This window comes from Cyprinus carpio, chromosome B6 (assembly GCF_018340385.1).
Source record: "Cyprinus carpio isolate SPL01 chromosome B6, ASM1834038v1, whole genome shotgun sequence".
NCBI lineage: Eukaryota > Metazoa > Chordata > Actinopteri > Cypriniformes > Cyprinidae > Cyprinus > Cyprinus carpio.
The window spans coordinates 21292962-21309616 of record NC_056602.1 but is presented as its reverse complement, the minus strand read 5'-3'; the positions used below and the strand labels follow the sequence as shown (position 1 = coordinate 21309616).

Sequence of the window (16655 nt, the reverse complement as noted above, 5' to 3'; positions counted from 1 at the left end):
TATGGAAGCCTGTTTCAGCCACAACTCAGAATTCTGATTTTTTCGTTGTTTTTTTTTTTTTTTATAGGTATTGTTCTTGATATATACAGTGGTGGCCAAAATTTTTAGAACACTTGGCATATTTAAGAGGTTTGAGTTTTTTTTTTGTTGAATTTGATATTACAATACCCATAAAACAAACTATTGCCGGAACTATCTGCAATGGAAGGAATCTGCTGGAACATTGAAAATGATGGACTGGTCCCCTCAAAGTCCAAACCTCAACCCCATCGAGCAAATTTGGGGTGAGTTGGAAATAAACTGGACAAATCTATTGTACATTCAAAGGAAAGCCTTAGGCTTGAGTTGCAGAAGGCATGGGATAACATTAGTGTTGAAGTTCTCAGGAAATATACTGACACTATGCCCGAGAGATGCATTGCTGCAAAAGATTGAGATACCAAAATATTAAAGTTGAAAGTGGATAAAAACAGTATGACTCTCTTTATCTAATATTTGTTGTGCTCAGAGCAACCATCTGCATGTTTCATTAACATTATGAAATTAAATCATGTTTAGGAAGCAAAAAAAGGTCAGTATTTTCAGATCTGTCAGGTGTTCTAATCATTTTGGCCACCACTATTTATTTTTTTTTTGTGATTAAATGTGAATTTTTTTAGATTTTTAATCTGTTTTGTTCATTTTGGTTATTTTTTCCTCCAAGTTTAAATTGGGCACATTGATGATAAACTTAAGAGCTTCTTTTTGTACATCTGCAATATATATTTTTTTAATTTCTAGCATGATAAATGTTGAACTCTCCTTTCAATCAGCAATATAAGATAAGGTTTATATTCTGAGAACTCTTCACACAGCTCATATCACTGATGATGTCTTTTATTGTGCAGAACCATTCAGTATTTTTGAAACCAAAATCGATCCATTCATAGTCAAACAGGTGCTAGACAGCTCCTGCTACATCTCCTCAAAGGACGAACTGAACATCTTCAAACATTCACACACATCTCAATGCAACGGTTACCAGCTTTCACCATAAAAAAAGTATAAACAAAATGTAAAAAAAAAAAAAACCCAACAACTACTTATACCACTACAATGTAAAAGACAAAGACCCAAGAGCTGAGCAAACTAATCGAATGACATTTTCAACACTGGTTATGAGTCGTGCAAAATTGTGAGTCTGATGTGAATCTGTCCTGTAAGTAATACTGCATGTTGGATTACTGCATACATGTGCATTCACATATATGTGTGAGGATGTAAACTGAATGAATGAATGATGCATTTATATAGTGCTTTATTGTGTATTGCTGTACACTCAAAGCACTTTACAATCATGTGGGGGGGGTCTCTCCTCAACCACCACCAGTGTGCAGCATCCACCTGGATGATGTGACGGCAGTCACAGTACAATGGCACCAGTGCACTCACCACACACCAGCTACAGGTGGAGAGGAGAGAGAGTTATACAGCCAATCAAGTGGATGGGGATTATTAGGAGGCCATGATTGACAAGGGCCAGTGGCGGCAATTTGGCCAGGACACCAGGGTTGCACCCTTACTCTTTACGAGAAGTGCCATGGGATGACCACAGAGAGTCAGGACCTCAGTTTAACGTCTCATCCGAAGGACGGTACTTTTTGACAGTATAGTGTCCCTATCACTACACTGGGGCGTTAGGACCCACACAAAGACCACAGGTTGAGCACCCCCTACTGGCCTCACTAACACCTCTAACAACAGCAACCTTGTTTTCCCAGGAGGTCTCCCATCCAGGTACTGACCAGGCTCAACCCTGCTTAGCTTCAGTGGGCAACCAGTCTTGGGCTGCATGGTGATATGGCTACAGTTTGTGTATGAGTTGGTCATTTCTGATATTGGCAGATTTTACATCCATCACTACTAGCATGTGTAGTCTGGAAACATGGCAAATTCATGTAGATGAAAAAAAAAAACATACATACATACAAATAGATGTGTGGCAAATCAAAGAGTGCATGCACACCACACACACACTCACACAAAGAGTCCAGCTTCATCGTATAAAGCGACTGACACTTTCACATGAACATGTCAATAATACGACAACATCCACAGTCAGAAAGAGAAGGAAACATTACAGACATGTATAATATGATAACAGCATTACATAATTTGTAATAGTGTAAAGAAACATATAAAAATACAAAAATAGGACAGTTACAATATGAAGATATGAGATACACAGACCACAGCTGCAAATGTAACTTTAAAATCCCTTGTCTCTACTCAGGTAGTTGCCACTAATTTGTAAAACAAAACGGTTTTCCTTCATGTTGTAAATACTTTCTGTGGGTTTGGCCTGTTACAAAAACACCCGTATACACACACACACTCACACACACACACACACACACACACACACAACACATTCTTTAACCCTTGTGTGTCCTTAAAGACATTTTTATCTTTATTGTGTATTTTTTTGATAAAATTGACTGTTAATGCAAACAGCATAAATGTTAAAATGTGACAAAAATTTGTATTTTTATTGGAATTGTAATATTTTACCCTCATTTCCTTTCAGAAATATATTTTACTTTTAGGGATAAAAATGAGTTACACTCAGGACCTAAATAAAAGGACATAAATGTACCTATTGAAACCCATTGAAACAGCAATATTTAATCCCTGTGCCATTAATTAAAATTCTGGATTCTGTTTTATTTAATTTTAGTTAAGGTTTATTTTATTCCAACTGATGAAAACATTTTTCAAATGACTTTAGTTTTAGTAAACATAACAACCCTGATCCAATAGTCTAATAATAGTCTAATAATCAATATCATAAGCTTAGTAATTTTTTTGTTTTGTTTTTCATGAACACCAGTGGCATTATGTAAACAAACTAGCATTCTAAGAATTAAAATCCTGAAAATGACTACATATTTTGGTAGTTATGATCAGGACAGATGTTGGAAAATCATCAATGTCAGTGAAAGCAGAAAAAATATTACTATATAATATTTTTATGACTGTTTTAACAAAGACATTATTTTCCCTCTGAGGACCTCTGTGTAGCTTTTTAAAATGGACACACAAGGGTTAACAATCTGAACTGAAACATCAGTTCTGGCATGAACACTGATAACTCAAATGTGCGATATGATCATGATTCAACACTGTTTGAGTTAAGGAACTAATATGAATCCTTGCTGCGTTTCCCATTATTTTTTCATTGTTGATTAATCATACACGCCAATATTTAAGTTTTTTCACAAGCAACTGCAATGAGATGAGAATGAAACTACTAACTTTACCTGTTAGAAATGTAGAGTAACATGATATTTTGTGGCAATGACGTGCACACATACCCAAAAGATAACATGCAAACATCAATTATTGATGACATAATTTCCAGGTTTACAGTACATATTGTCAGAGACAAAGTAAACAGATTTAATACTAATTTGTTGTCTATTTTTTTTTTTTTATCATGCTAAAATCTAATTGTACATTAAAAACAGGCCAAACCACTGAAGCTTTCACATTGTCCCAAAAGCAAAACCGACATTCACACGCACGCATACAAAGTAACGATAAGTCAAGTTTCTCTTCGGACTTACTCCAAATCGAGTGCTTCTATGAAACAAATACAAATATTAAGTGATGAAAAGAATGTTGTTAAAAGAAAACATTAAGTCAGGGCTAATTTTGACTTTTTGCTTCATCCCTCCAAAAAGTAAGATTCAGGAAACTTTCTAAAAGTGCAATTTGTTCTTGGTTTTCTTTTGTGTGTTTGTTTCCATTTGAGTACCTAAAGTACATTGAGATGCTTCTGGAGTGCAGATCACAGGTATCCTGGATCCTGTGGTTCGGCTCAAAGTTAAGAGACGTTACTGAAAATGGAGGACGGACAAGGGTATATTGAGCCTTGTGCCTGGTACTTGGATGAAGATTGCTTTTGTTGTTTATTAACAGGGATTTGGGTTTAAGACCTTTCCAAAAGTCCAAACCAAAGGTCTTTTTTTCTGTTTTATTTGTCAGTCAGTTTAAAGGTTATCTGTGTTTAGCTTTAGCTATTTATTTTGAATGATGTCATGTTCAAGATGCTGGCAAGAATTCATTTCTATCATTTTCTCCCAAAAATGATGCAAGTGACAAAAAAGAAGATATCGCTCCCTTTATCTCTGTATCTTTTGCTTTCTATCTAATCTCCTTCATTTTCTTCTCTGGAATCATTGATCCCCTTTAAATCTCACCATTTCTTTTACTGTGTTGGAGGCACAGGGGCGTTTGGATAGAGAGAATCCCCTGCTAGTTGAGTGCTGGATTCTGGAGTAAAAAAGATAAACCAAAAAAAATCTATTAGACAATTATACAAACTAATTGATTTAAATAGGATAATCTTTCACCACACTGATATAAAAATGCAAAGAAAAGTGTATTAAACTACATTATGTCAAAGTTACCCAAACTGGGGTTCGTAAAGGAACTGTACCTACTGGAAAGGTACTTAGTGTGTTTACATGTGTATAGTTCTATGTCATTACCATGCGCTGATCCAGTCTGTGCGTTGGTGGGGGGAGAACTGTGAGATGCAGGTGGAGGAGCTTCACTGTGGGCATTAGGGGTGCTCACGGAGGCGGGGCTTTGTGTTGGGGGCGGGGCAGAGGCGTTAGTGACAGGCTGGTGGGGTACAGATGGAGTACTGCCGGATTGATTGGCAGGCTGGTTGCTATGGTGCTGGTGTTGGATCTGCTGGAAGTGTTGCTGTCGGGCTCTCATCTCTGCATACTTCAACTGCTCCATATGAAACGACTGACGATCAGCAAGAAGCTGCTGCCTCTGATACTCCAGCTGCAAACACAATATACATATATGCAGATTCATTTTCAGTTAAAGGAACAGGTTTCCTAAAAATATTATGATTTTCAGTGAATAGTGACTTTGATTTCTGTCTGTTCCTCATGACATATCATATTGGTTTTAGATGTGGAAAAAATCTACGTAATCCGAGTTGTTTACATTCATGCATAAACAATGCGCAAGCTTTATCCTGAGCGTAAACAATTACGTCTGGGGTACTCTCCAAAATGCTGGAAGACAGTAACTCAGGGAGAAGAATTGTTGAATAAATTATGTTATCATTGTATTCTCGTAGTTTCGTAAATTATGGTTGAGCCACTGATGTCACATGGACTATTTTACCGATGTCCTTGCTACGTTTCTGGATCTGGGAACATTGCAATTGCATTGCTGTCTATGGAGGGTCAGATAGCTCTTGGATTTGATCAAAAATATCTTAATTTGTGTTCTGAAGATGAACAAAGGTCTTACGGGTTTGGAATGACGTGAGGCTGAGTAATTAATTAATGTATACTAATGTTAACTAATCCTTTAATATTTTTTTCTTATTTTTTTGTAAAAAGATCAAATCATCATTAAAACAAGAATCATTTTATTTAAAAATGAAAATAAAGTTTTTCAGATAATATTTTCGGTTTGTTTTTCTTAAACCTCTGTCTTAAATTAACAAATATAAATCTATAAATATTTAAAAGTAAAGGTTAATGCTTAAAAAGTGTAAAATACAATTAAATGTAATTATTTAACAATTATTAGATAAATACTAAAGTATTCTAATTCTTGTTTTAAGAATGTTTCAATTTTACTGGAAATGATAGAAATAAAATCATACGGGTTTTGATAGAAATGACTGTGAATTGTTCTTTTAGGCAACAGATGTTCAAAACTATAGCTTAATGAACCTGACAAACCACTGAATGTAAATATATTGATTTAAATTAATAATTCATTCTCCATGTTGCCTTACTGCCTCTCTCTCTCTGTCCATGATGGTTTCCAGCTCTTCAAAGTGTCTGAGTTTGATCTCCAGTTTCTTCATCTGGGTCTCTACCAGCAGAGCCACCAGAGACTTGATCTTCCTTTCCTCTACTGCTGCCAAGTGCTAAAAGGAAAGAATACAGCATTCAGTGTTTAATTTGCAGGAAAGTTGTTTGTTTTCTCACCATGATGTCACCTTTTCACACACCTTAGCTTTCACGGCAGCAGCAGCGAGTGCAGAAGCAGCGGCGGTGGCCAAGTTTCCCTCTCCTACATCTCTCTCCACCTTTGCTTTCTTCTCTCCCTCACTCTCTCCATCCCTCTGACCCTCTTCTGATCCCTCCTTCCGTTCTTTCTCCTTCTCGCCATCGGCTGCAGAGATTGCAAAGAGTTCAAGTAAGTAATTTTACCTCTGCATTTTACTTTACATTTGAACGTTTTTTTTTTACTTTAACTGCTTATGACAATGGTTTTTTTTGTACTGCAGTTTCACAAATAATGCATTAGTACATCTGCATCTTTTAATCTTTGCATTTGAAATTATAATATAAATAATAATAAAAGTAATATACTGTTTTAGATTTTTATGTAACATATGCATTTTATTGCTGTAACACACCCATTTCTGAGTCTGTTTTCTCCGTCTCTCTCTCTGCCTCCCCTTCCCTCACTCTCTCTTCCTCTTTCTTGCCGTTCTCTCCTTGTTTTTCTTCCTCCTCACTGGCTCCATCTTTGCTCTCCTAAAATTTCACAGAAATAGGAGTGTTGCATGTGTTAATATTAGTAAAATATCATAAATCTCCAAAAAAAATTAAACAGCACAACAGTTTTCAGCATTAGTAATATAAGAATAAAATGTTTCCTGGATGCCAAATCAGCATATTACAATGATTTCTGAAGGATCATGTGGTACTGAAGACTGTAGTAATGGCTGCTGTAATGTTTTAAATTGTAATAATATTTAACAATATTACTGATTTTACTGTATTTTTGATCAAATAAATGCAGCCTTCTTCCAAAAACATTTGAACATCCAACCACATCTTTTCAATGGTAGTTTATCCTAAAATGTTCTATTTACTTCTCAGTTTAAATAAGATTTTAATTCCATATTTTCAATGCAATCTAGACTCCACTATATAGGCTATGTTTTATTTGTTTTGCATAGTTACCTTATTGTCTCTTTTATCTTGGCTAGATTGACCATCACTGCTCTTATTCTCTTCACTTCCATCTTCAGCTGAAAACAATCATATACAGTTATTTCCTTTCTCTTTCTCAAAAAAGCATCAAACAAGTAAAAACGTTTGTTCACTTACAGGGTTTGTCAGAATCTTCAAGGACAGTTCCTGCGATGCCGCTGCCCTCCAGGCCATAGAGAGGGTCTGGCCTCCCACTTGCTCTGGCCGCCTCCTCCACTCGACGCACATGAGCCTCCACCAACGCAGCCGGGACCTCCTCCTTCATTCGAGAAAACTCCTCTGAGAAAGAAAAGAAATATGACGTAAACACAAGTCATTTTTAGAGAGATTGACAGCCTCCATTTCCTACTCACAGTTGTTGAAAAAGAAGAAAATTTCATACAGTTACAGTCATTTTGAGAGTAATTAGATGCTGACTTTTATGTGTGTGTGAACTATCAGTTTATTATCGTAACTTCTCACCAAGTGCAGATTTAGCTGCAGCGGAAGCCACTCGAGGGTCAACCACAGAGGCCAGGAATGCCACAGTACTCATGACAGGATTCCCCGCCTGACTAAATGGAATTGGCTGATGGGCCAGCGGGCCCAGGGAGGAAGAGCTATCCTCCAGGTAGGGGTCTTCGATCGGCAGACGCAGGAAGTGGAGGATGCTCTCATCCTGGGTGCGGCTTCCCACGTGCTCCGATACTTTATTCCAGTCATCTTTATACATCTCTAGACCCTGAGGACAAATAGGAATCGTTAAGTCAAGTTTACATTACTATTCGAAAGTTTGAGGTCAGTTAAGACTTTTTTTTAATTACTACTTTTCAGGGACTAAACTAGGGGTGGGGAACGGTGATCCTGGAGGGCCAGTGTCCTGCAGAGTTTTGCTCCAATCATAATCAAACACACCTGAACCAGCTAATCAAGGTCTTTGTGATACAGACAGGTATTTTTTTTCAGGGTTGGAGGAGCTAAACTCTGCAGGACAGTGCCCTCCAGGATCAGCGTTCCCCACCCCTGGACTAAACGGATCAAAAAAGTGACAATAAAGACTTATTACATTGTTATTATATTTCATAAAATTCTAATTCAAAACTTTATATTTATCAAAGAATCCTATATTAATAATAAATTGTAATATTACTTCACAATATTATGGTTGTATTGTATTTTTGATCAAATTATTGTAGCGTTAGTGTGCATAAAAGACCTCTTTCAAAGTAGTGTAAATCATATTTAAAAATTGTAACAAATAAAAACAAATGCGAAACTCATTTTATATGTATAGATTACCTCGAGCAGTAGCAGTGTCTCCTGGTCTGTCCATTCCCGAGTGGCACTGGCAGCATTTTTAGTCTGTGGAAAGACAGAAGAAAGTCCTTCATTTCTCTCATAGTGCTGCTTAGAATCATCTTCATACTTCATATTTCAAAATATTATCATATTCTCTCTGCCCTATATGTGATGGGCGGCTCTTACTTTAGCTGGGCCACTCTTCTTACTGTACACATCTGTCCTCAATCCAAAGTTCTGCAAGTCAGCTGGTTTGTCTTTTACTTTGTCTGGGAATGACAGCATCTGTTGAGAGGATGAAGTCTAGAGGGAAGAACAACAAAGAGCTTAGATAACCAATGAAGTCAATATAAAACAAAAATTGTATTTACTCCCAATGCTATGTACTGAAATTTACTCAAAAAAAACAAACCAAAAAAAAAAATCATGGCTGTCAATGAAATGAAATGTTTCATTTAACTTTTTTCCTAGTTAATATGTTAATGCCTTCGGCTCCTGTTGAAGGTATGGAGTTTGAAAATCTGTGTGATCACACCTGTAGCAGGAATAGATGCACTTTACCTGGGATGCTTTGGGCTGTAGTGGTACCAGACTTGATGGAGTATCTGCCAGCACATGAAAGTGTGAGGTGGGTGGAGGCCCCATGGGAGTGGGCCGACTCTCTGAATCCACCTGATAGTTAATCAAGCCCCACTGTTCCAAGAATGCATGGACCTTTTCACACACATCAAAATTTCAAACTCAAAATGCATCAAAGTTGAAAAGAAAAATACATATATAACATAAACATATAGGCATTTTTATTTTTTGTTGTTTTTCCCCAGACCTCATAATGGCACAAACATCTCCAGCCAGGTTCCTACGGCAGGCTGTGGAGGTCAAATACTCCTTCGGGTTCAGTCTGTACGTGTCTATCATGAAGTTACGGTATGCCAGATAACTGTAACACAGCAAAGTGTAAAGAAGAAACAGGGTTAATAAAGCTGATCACTGAAGGTCAGAACACATATTTAAGTTCAGATCAGCCTTTGTGTGAATGTTCACCAACAGATATTCTTACATTTCAGGAGTCTTTGACTTGTTTTTCCCATTGAAAAACTCAGGCAGTGCCCTGCGCTCTATAGCATGGACACTAAAAGAGACAGAAACAGACTGTGTTGTGACTCATGAGAAAACAATCACTTCCTATTTAAATTCTTGATCAGAATAAGTTTTAAAGTTGTGTGTAGTCACAATACCTGTTATAGTCAAACCAAGCAGCATAGCTGGGGATAATGATATGATGGGTCTGTTCAGTGACATTATCCTCATGAAGGTCCGAACCCTTCACCGGTTCTCCTTTCACACTCGGAGAACCTTCTTCTTCTTCCTAGAAACACACAAACACATAGCTAACCATGAAAACTACTCACCATATTGATAATCTAGTCTTTATTAGTCAAACTTTCAAAATGTGAAGTTTGATCAATTTAAATATTGAAAATATTGTACTATTATAAGGTCACCAATCAATTCATGGCATTAAACCATGAGTTAATGCAACTTAAAATACTAAAAAAAGTCTAAACTTTTTTTTTTTTTTAATTCATATTTTCTTTCCCAATTTTTAAGACACTATAATTTGTGTAAAAAAAAAAATTAAAATAATAATAATAAATAAAAATTTTAAATAAAAAAAAATGTTGATAATTAATTAAATAATAATAAATTATCACATGTATCTTAATGTATTATTTAAATAAATGTTAATTTTAAAATTAAAACATTAAAATCTCATTCAATTAAAATGGATGTAAAGCATTTTAGAAGCATGATTATTATTTGGTCTCAAATCCAGCAGCACATATAGAACTAAACATACAGAAATGTGAAACTTGTGAGCAGAAATACTGTGAAATGTGGTTTGTATAATTGCTGCTATACCTTCCCTACAGTCTCCATTGATTCATCCTCTTGCTCATCTAGGTGTGAAAGCAGAAAAAACTGAGTTATTTTGCACATATACTTATACTTTATGGTACAAGACAAAAACTGTGTTAATTAGCACAGAAAGATGAAGCATGTGCTTTTTATGTTAAAATACTTTCTCCTATCGTTGCTCTTCTGTGCAGAGACCCGTTCATTGGCTGATATCCCTGTTTGGTGACATCCTCTGTTTTTGCAATTCCACTTGATGCCATTAATGGCACAGAAAAGCACACACTTCACCTTTCGGTTAGTTTGAGTGGCAGGTGTGTTAGAGACAGACTCTACTATAGACACATACCCAGGTCAGTCATAGTGCCTCCTTTCACTGGAGTAGAATCGGAGTCCTTCTTAGTCACTATAAAAAAAAATATTATCAAGATTACACACAATCTAGAATTAGTTGTTTGGTAAAAATGTTTTTTGTTGATGATGCTTTTAGGTAGTGTTGCTTCCTCCACTGCAGGCACAGGTGAGGGTTCATCTAAATCTTTTGTCAAATCTTCCTGTTCTTCCTCTCTCTGTCCTCGTTTGGACTTAGTGTAGGGAGTAGTGGGCCTGAAAACACACAGAGGTCCATACAAAGAAACTGAAAGAGGTTCACATTTAAAATGTAAAAATAAAACATTAAAATATAACAAATGCCACTGTTTCCAGTAATAAAAATACCCTTTCTTGGTGTTTTTCTTCTTGCTCTCTTGTGGTGGAGGGGTAGGAGATGGAGACGGGGAGCGCTTCCTTTTTTTAGCACTGCTGGGTTTTTTATCCCTCCTTTCATCTGGAGCGCTCACTTCATCTGTGAGAGTCTTTGCTGAAATTCTCTTCCTCCTCGGTCCTCCTTCTCCCACCTCGTAGTCTTCCTCATTCATCCACTCGTTAAACTGATCTAGGTCCAGAATCCACTTGGCATGGACCTACACATACATAAACTTAGAGTCAGGTGATAAATGGCTGACTTTCTCAGATAACCATTTGCTAATTAGTGATATTGTAAAAAAAGACAGAGAGAGCATGTGCAAGACAAAAGAGACAAAGAAGAAGAGAGGTAAAGGCTCGGAGACAGATGGAGCGAGGTAAGGGGGGTGGGTTCTAACCTTCCTGGGTTTCTCAGCAGTGGGCGGATCCTCCACAGCAGCCTCCACCTCACTGGCTGAGATCCATGTGTCATAACTGCATCATGAACACAACACATTAATCCTGCATTCACATACACACCTGAACTCTGTGTGTTTGCATATGTGTGTGTGCAAGCTCACCTATCAGGCCAGTAGCCCCAGTGTAGCAGCATCTGTTTGTCTCTCTTCATTACAGGACGAACCCACTCTTCTGAAAAGCACACACATACAAGTTACAATATTACTACTGAAAAACATTTTTTTTTCCTTTTATAATTTATGAAAGAGGAAACAAGATTTTTACTTTTTGTTTTTAGCTGTTTTGTACTATATGTGTGTATATATTTTTACACTACGAAAAACACAACAAAACGTACCGTCCTCCAGACTAACAGGAATAGGCACCACTACATGAGAGCTGGACAGCTTATCTTCAGTCACAGACCCCTACAAACACACATACATTTCTTGATCCTGAGTGACTTCAAAGAAATATGGTATTACATACAGAACTGAGTGATATATAAAATATTTTATAATTTTTTTCCCTTATGTCAGTTTTTAAAAATGCAATGATTCTGATGCCAAGAAAAAAATGAAACAACACTGTAAATAAAACTAATAGTTTTGGGAAGTACCTGGTGTCGTTTGATGATGTCCTTCAGTTTTCCCAGCAGCTTGGGCTCTATCTCTGAACTCAGGTAAATCACAGGTCGGGACAAACAGTTATTCTACAAAGAGAAAAACACATCATTATTCAATGTTTCTCCACACCCATGTACATACTAAAAATACCAACCATATCATGACCACAAGTGATGTTCATCTTACTGCATAACTGTGTGTGTGCATGGAATTGTGTGTTTGATACACACCTGTACCAAAGACTTTTCTATAGTCATGAACATTTCAACATTGCGGTCCATTCTCGAAGGATTCTGGAAGTCAAATCTCCTCCTGATGGATACAGAAGTGAACAACTAATGAGTATTAATTAGATTTTGGGCCTGTAATCACTGAATAAGCACATCACTGCTAACATCAAAGGACTGATACACTAACTGAAAGTTCAAATGTAGCAAAAATGTCATGCAGAATGTATTCAGGAGCATAAGGACCAATTCACACCATGAGGGAGGCGAATCACGACTCTTCTGGCAAGTGTGTCATAAGGTTAAGTGTCAGAGAAATTATACAGCAGCTGATTAAGCCACTTTAATAAATGGCAAACGTACAAATTAAATGAATAGACCACATGATGAAAGAACATTACATGAATATGGAGTAATAACCTATTCACAGTATTAAAAGTTTTAAACTTGCTTTATAGCACTTATGCATTACAGACATAACAGTATAACATTATGTAAAGCTGCTTTGAAACTGTGTATTGTAAAAAGCACCATACAAATCAATTTAACTTGATATGAAAAAGTCTAATATATATTTTGTTTTCTTTGATGAATTTTCTAGAAAGATCTTATCTACCTGCTTATCTATCTATCTATCTATCTATCTATCTATCTATCTATCTATCTATCTATCTATCTATCTATCTATCATATAAAACAAATTACAAATTGTATATTGTAGCATATAAAAATAAAAAACATTGTTACCTTTTATTCTATTTCATTTAAATCAAATTACATTTAAAGAATGTATGCATTTGTAGTGGTAATTAAATAATAAAGAGAAGTGAAAGAGGGTAAGAGAGGACCATTACCATCCTTGATCACTCTTGAACTTGTAGGCAGCAGCCAGAATATGACACAGAGCTCCTCCAGATTTGAAATCCAAGAAACACTTCATCTAAGGGTGAGAGGAGAGCTACATCAGCACTCTACAATTCTGATCACTTTAATGCATTTGATTCAATACTATTCCGAAAGAAGTCTTGCGTGAATACCGGTAGTTTAGTGAGGGGAGGGTTGCTGACATGCCGACCAAACACTTCCTCCTGAAACTGAAGCAGCTGAACCACCAGACTTGACAAAGATTTATTGGTAGGGGGCTCTGCTTGAATATACTAGAAAGAAACAGAAAGTTTTAGACGTTGAAAACCATAAAAAAGGACCACCCACACATATATGCATATATATATCTATATATATATATATATATATATATATATATATATATATATATACATATATATATATATATATATATATATATATATATATATATGCATATATATATATATATATATATATATATATATATATATATATATATATATATATATATATTTTATATATATATAAAATGCATCATGCTGGCAGATTAATCAGTCAATATTTGACCATTCTTATACTATTAATAAGTATTAATTTTTTATCAATTGTGTGACACGTTTAAATTCATTAATTCAGCCTTTCATTTAAATTCAATGTTGATAATATATGAAATTAGAATGATGCAAATGCAAAAATGATTGTACCAGGCAATTGATCCAAAACATTTCATAGGCCACATTATTTCTTGACCACTAATAGGGACATGCTTGATACATCTACAATCATCACAATCTACATACATTTTAAAAGCTTAAAAGCAGTACTTTTAAATTACATAAAAGTGAAAGAAGGAAGGATGTAGTCTACAGCTTCAGTCCTGTGTTTGTCATGACAGCACATATATTTATTAATTTAGATGAATATTTTTATTTCTAGTTTCAGTTTTCATTCATTTATTTAATGCTTCAAAATTCATAACCTTTAATTTTTATATTATTTGTGCAATGGTAATTCCATAAATGTAAAAACACACATTTATTAAAATTAGGATTGTTTTGAACTACATTACATTAAAACAGGTTTTATATGTAAGGAATTTCTTTCTTTGCATCATATACGAAACACCTTGACTATTTCATGCTTATGTTAATTGAGGTGTTTCATTAGCGGGAAATTAGACTTTGTTGCAGACCATAGCCGGTTCCCACACATTGTTTCAGTGTATCAATTATTTCCCACGGGTAAATTGTTGCAACTGAAAAGATCAAAAAATATTCTTCACATCCGACTGTGAATTTGTCATCGCCTGTAACACATGGCTGTTTTTACATACGCGGCGCGCGAGGCGGATCTGGCTGCACATCTGGATTCACGCACTTGCGCCGCCAGCACCGCAGCCCCGTTACACGAGCTGGCCTTTTCTTGTATAAAGGAGAAAGGCCATTCATAAAAACCTATTAGATAAGGTCAAATGACTATCCAGATGTGTGGAAACGACATCGGATATTTTAGATAAAGCCAATTCTTGGGTACGTCTTAAGACTTTTCTCAAGACGCGCATCCAGCATCTTCTATTGTCTGAGACGCGTCAGACTGTGGATTTTAAACAGCTGGATTTCTCCCCATCTCCTTTCTGCCTACCCGCATCGAGTCTGCCCATTCCTGCACAAATATCTCAATGACCGGTGGCGTTGATTACAAATAAACGAATGGTACCTTTTTATAATTCTTGCCCAGCCAAACCCGGACATTGTCGAACTGCGAGACGGTATCAGACGCTTCGAAATATTTTACATTCGGGCCGCCGTCTTTCTTCCGTACCGCCATCTTTGTCTGCTCGAAAGTTTGTCTGCACCGCCCCCTGGCGTTCATTTGTTTTTGCAAGAAAAGTCGAACGTAATAGTCGATGGATAGGAAACGACCCCCATTCTGGCTCAAATACATGCTTGCGCTTCCATTGCAGCTTTGGAAAATCTGAGCCAAAATGGCGGACAAAGGTGGCCAGTGTCTTCCCGGCATCCCATCCCCCTCCTCAAATAGTGAAATCACGTTGAGCTTTGCACAATAGATTGTTGTAGTCCTCATTTTTTAAAAAACTTGAAAGCCCTCTAACAATTGCACTCAAACTGTAAAACTGTAACGGCAGATCACCCAACCCACTTTTATCAACGCTCAGAAATATTTACTCAGCGCCAGCGAACGGTAAATCATTTTAAACGGTTAGTGATAAATACAGGAACCAAATGTGCCATTCATCATCCCATTAATGTGTAACTCACGGCGCTGTTAAACTGGATGCACTTGAGCATCCCGAATTCTTCAAGTTCAAATCTAGTTTTTGCAGTAAATTGCAATACCTAAAGGTTTCCAACAAGTGGAGCTGTTGTCTAAAGTAATGTGTTGTCAAAGCTGTGTCTGTGTTCACTTATAAACATGTTGCCTAAAATGGTTATCTCATGTTCTGCCCGTTCAGTGGGCAGTAAACATATTTACCATGCTTAAGGATCAATATAATATCTCATAACTTTTCTTAAACTTATGTGCACTGTTTATTATAAATTGCTGCATTGTCATGCTTACTGTATGATAATATACATTACAGACATGAATAAAGATATATTTGTCTATCTGTCTGTTGCACATTAAGTTTTCATATTCATGTCTATTTACAGGATGTGTTTGTGAGAATCATTCACCCTTCAGTGTTTTCGCAAATGACATCTTAAAGTCTGAGGCCTTGCGTACATGAGAAATTTGAGTTGTAAAGACCTGCAATGTCAGTGTGGATTGACAAAACAGTGAAAGATTCTCCTTCCTAACCTTGTTTCTGTCAGTTATCATACTTTTAGACAGTTGTGGTGTTGCTGTCTAGCCGATCTCTTTGACCTTTTTACTATTGTCCTTCAAAGGATGCCCAGCCATCTATCTTCCCTTCATTACCAAGGAAATGTGTCTGCGTCTGGTTGTGTGTGTGAGGCACAGTGAATAGTAATCAACACTGCCAATGGCTTCCTGACTAATTAGTGGTGTGTTTGGGAAAAGCATAGAGGGTGTTTTTTTTTTTTTAATAGCTAGGTTTGTTCTTGATTTCAGTCTATTTTAACTGTTTTTCTGCCTTACACATTCTTTTTATGGGAGTTCTGTAGCTCAGTTTCATATTGAGGGAGGCATGTATTGATGTTGGTTAGTTAAGTAGATTGCCTTCAGGCTGTTCAAATACACACACTTAACCAAAATAAACCACTCAGAATATTAAATATCCAGCTTTAATTAAAAATGGAAGGCAAGTTGAAAGAAAGATGGGCACGAATGTGTTTATTTATTTATTTTTATTTACAGCATGTCTAGTCTTTAACATGCCAGAATAAAAGTCTATAATAATGATTAATTACACAACTGCAAGGCTTTACAACAGCAATCAATCTACAAGTCAAATATTTAGAAGCAAATTTTCTTACACTTTATATTGATATGGACGCACATGTGAATCACATACATTGCTGATACATGCACACACACACACACACACA

The 16655-nt window shown here is 36.3% G+C and overlaps 1 protein-coding gene across 2 annotated transcripts; it reads right to left on the bottom strand.

Annotated features, from left to right (window-relative positions):
* Positions 1 to 4011: 4011 nt before the first annotated feature.
* Positions 4012 to 14994, bottom strand: LOC109078446 (SWI/SNF complex subunit SMARCC2-like). 2 transcript variants are annotated; one of them, XM_042726209.1, is made up of 25 exons: positions 14842 to 14994; positions 13296 to 13415; positions 13113 to 13198; positions 12262 to 12343; positions 12025 to 12117; positions 11764 to 11833; positions 11528 to 11597; positions 11366 to 11441; positions 10941 to 11185; positions 10573 to 10829; positions 10230 to 10267; positions 9545 to 9675; positions 9367 to 9438; positions 9133 to 9246; positions 8868 to 9021; positions 8493 to 8609; positions 8307 to 8369; positions 7491 to 7749; positions 7146 to 7307; positions 6999 to 7066; positions 6446 to 6566; positions 6035 to 6201; positions 5816 to 5950; positions 4533 to 4839; positions 4012 to 4314 (listed from the first exon to the last, which is right to left on the bottom strand). In XM_042726209.1, exons 1-25 carry the CDS (start codon positions 14950 to 14952, stop codon positions 4250 to 4252), a joined length of 3183 nt encoding a protein of 1060 aa, XP_042582143.1. In that variant the 5' UTR covers positions 14953 to 14994; the 3' UTR covers positions 4012 to 4249. The 2 variants fall into 2 exon arrangements, with proteins under 2 accessions (XP_042582143.1, XP_042582144.1); XM_042726210.1 differs by having other exon boundaries at positions 6035 to 6198.
* Between the last annotated feature and the right edge of the window lie 1661 nt (positions 14995 to 16655).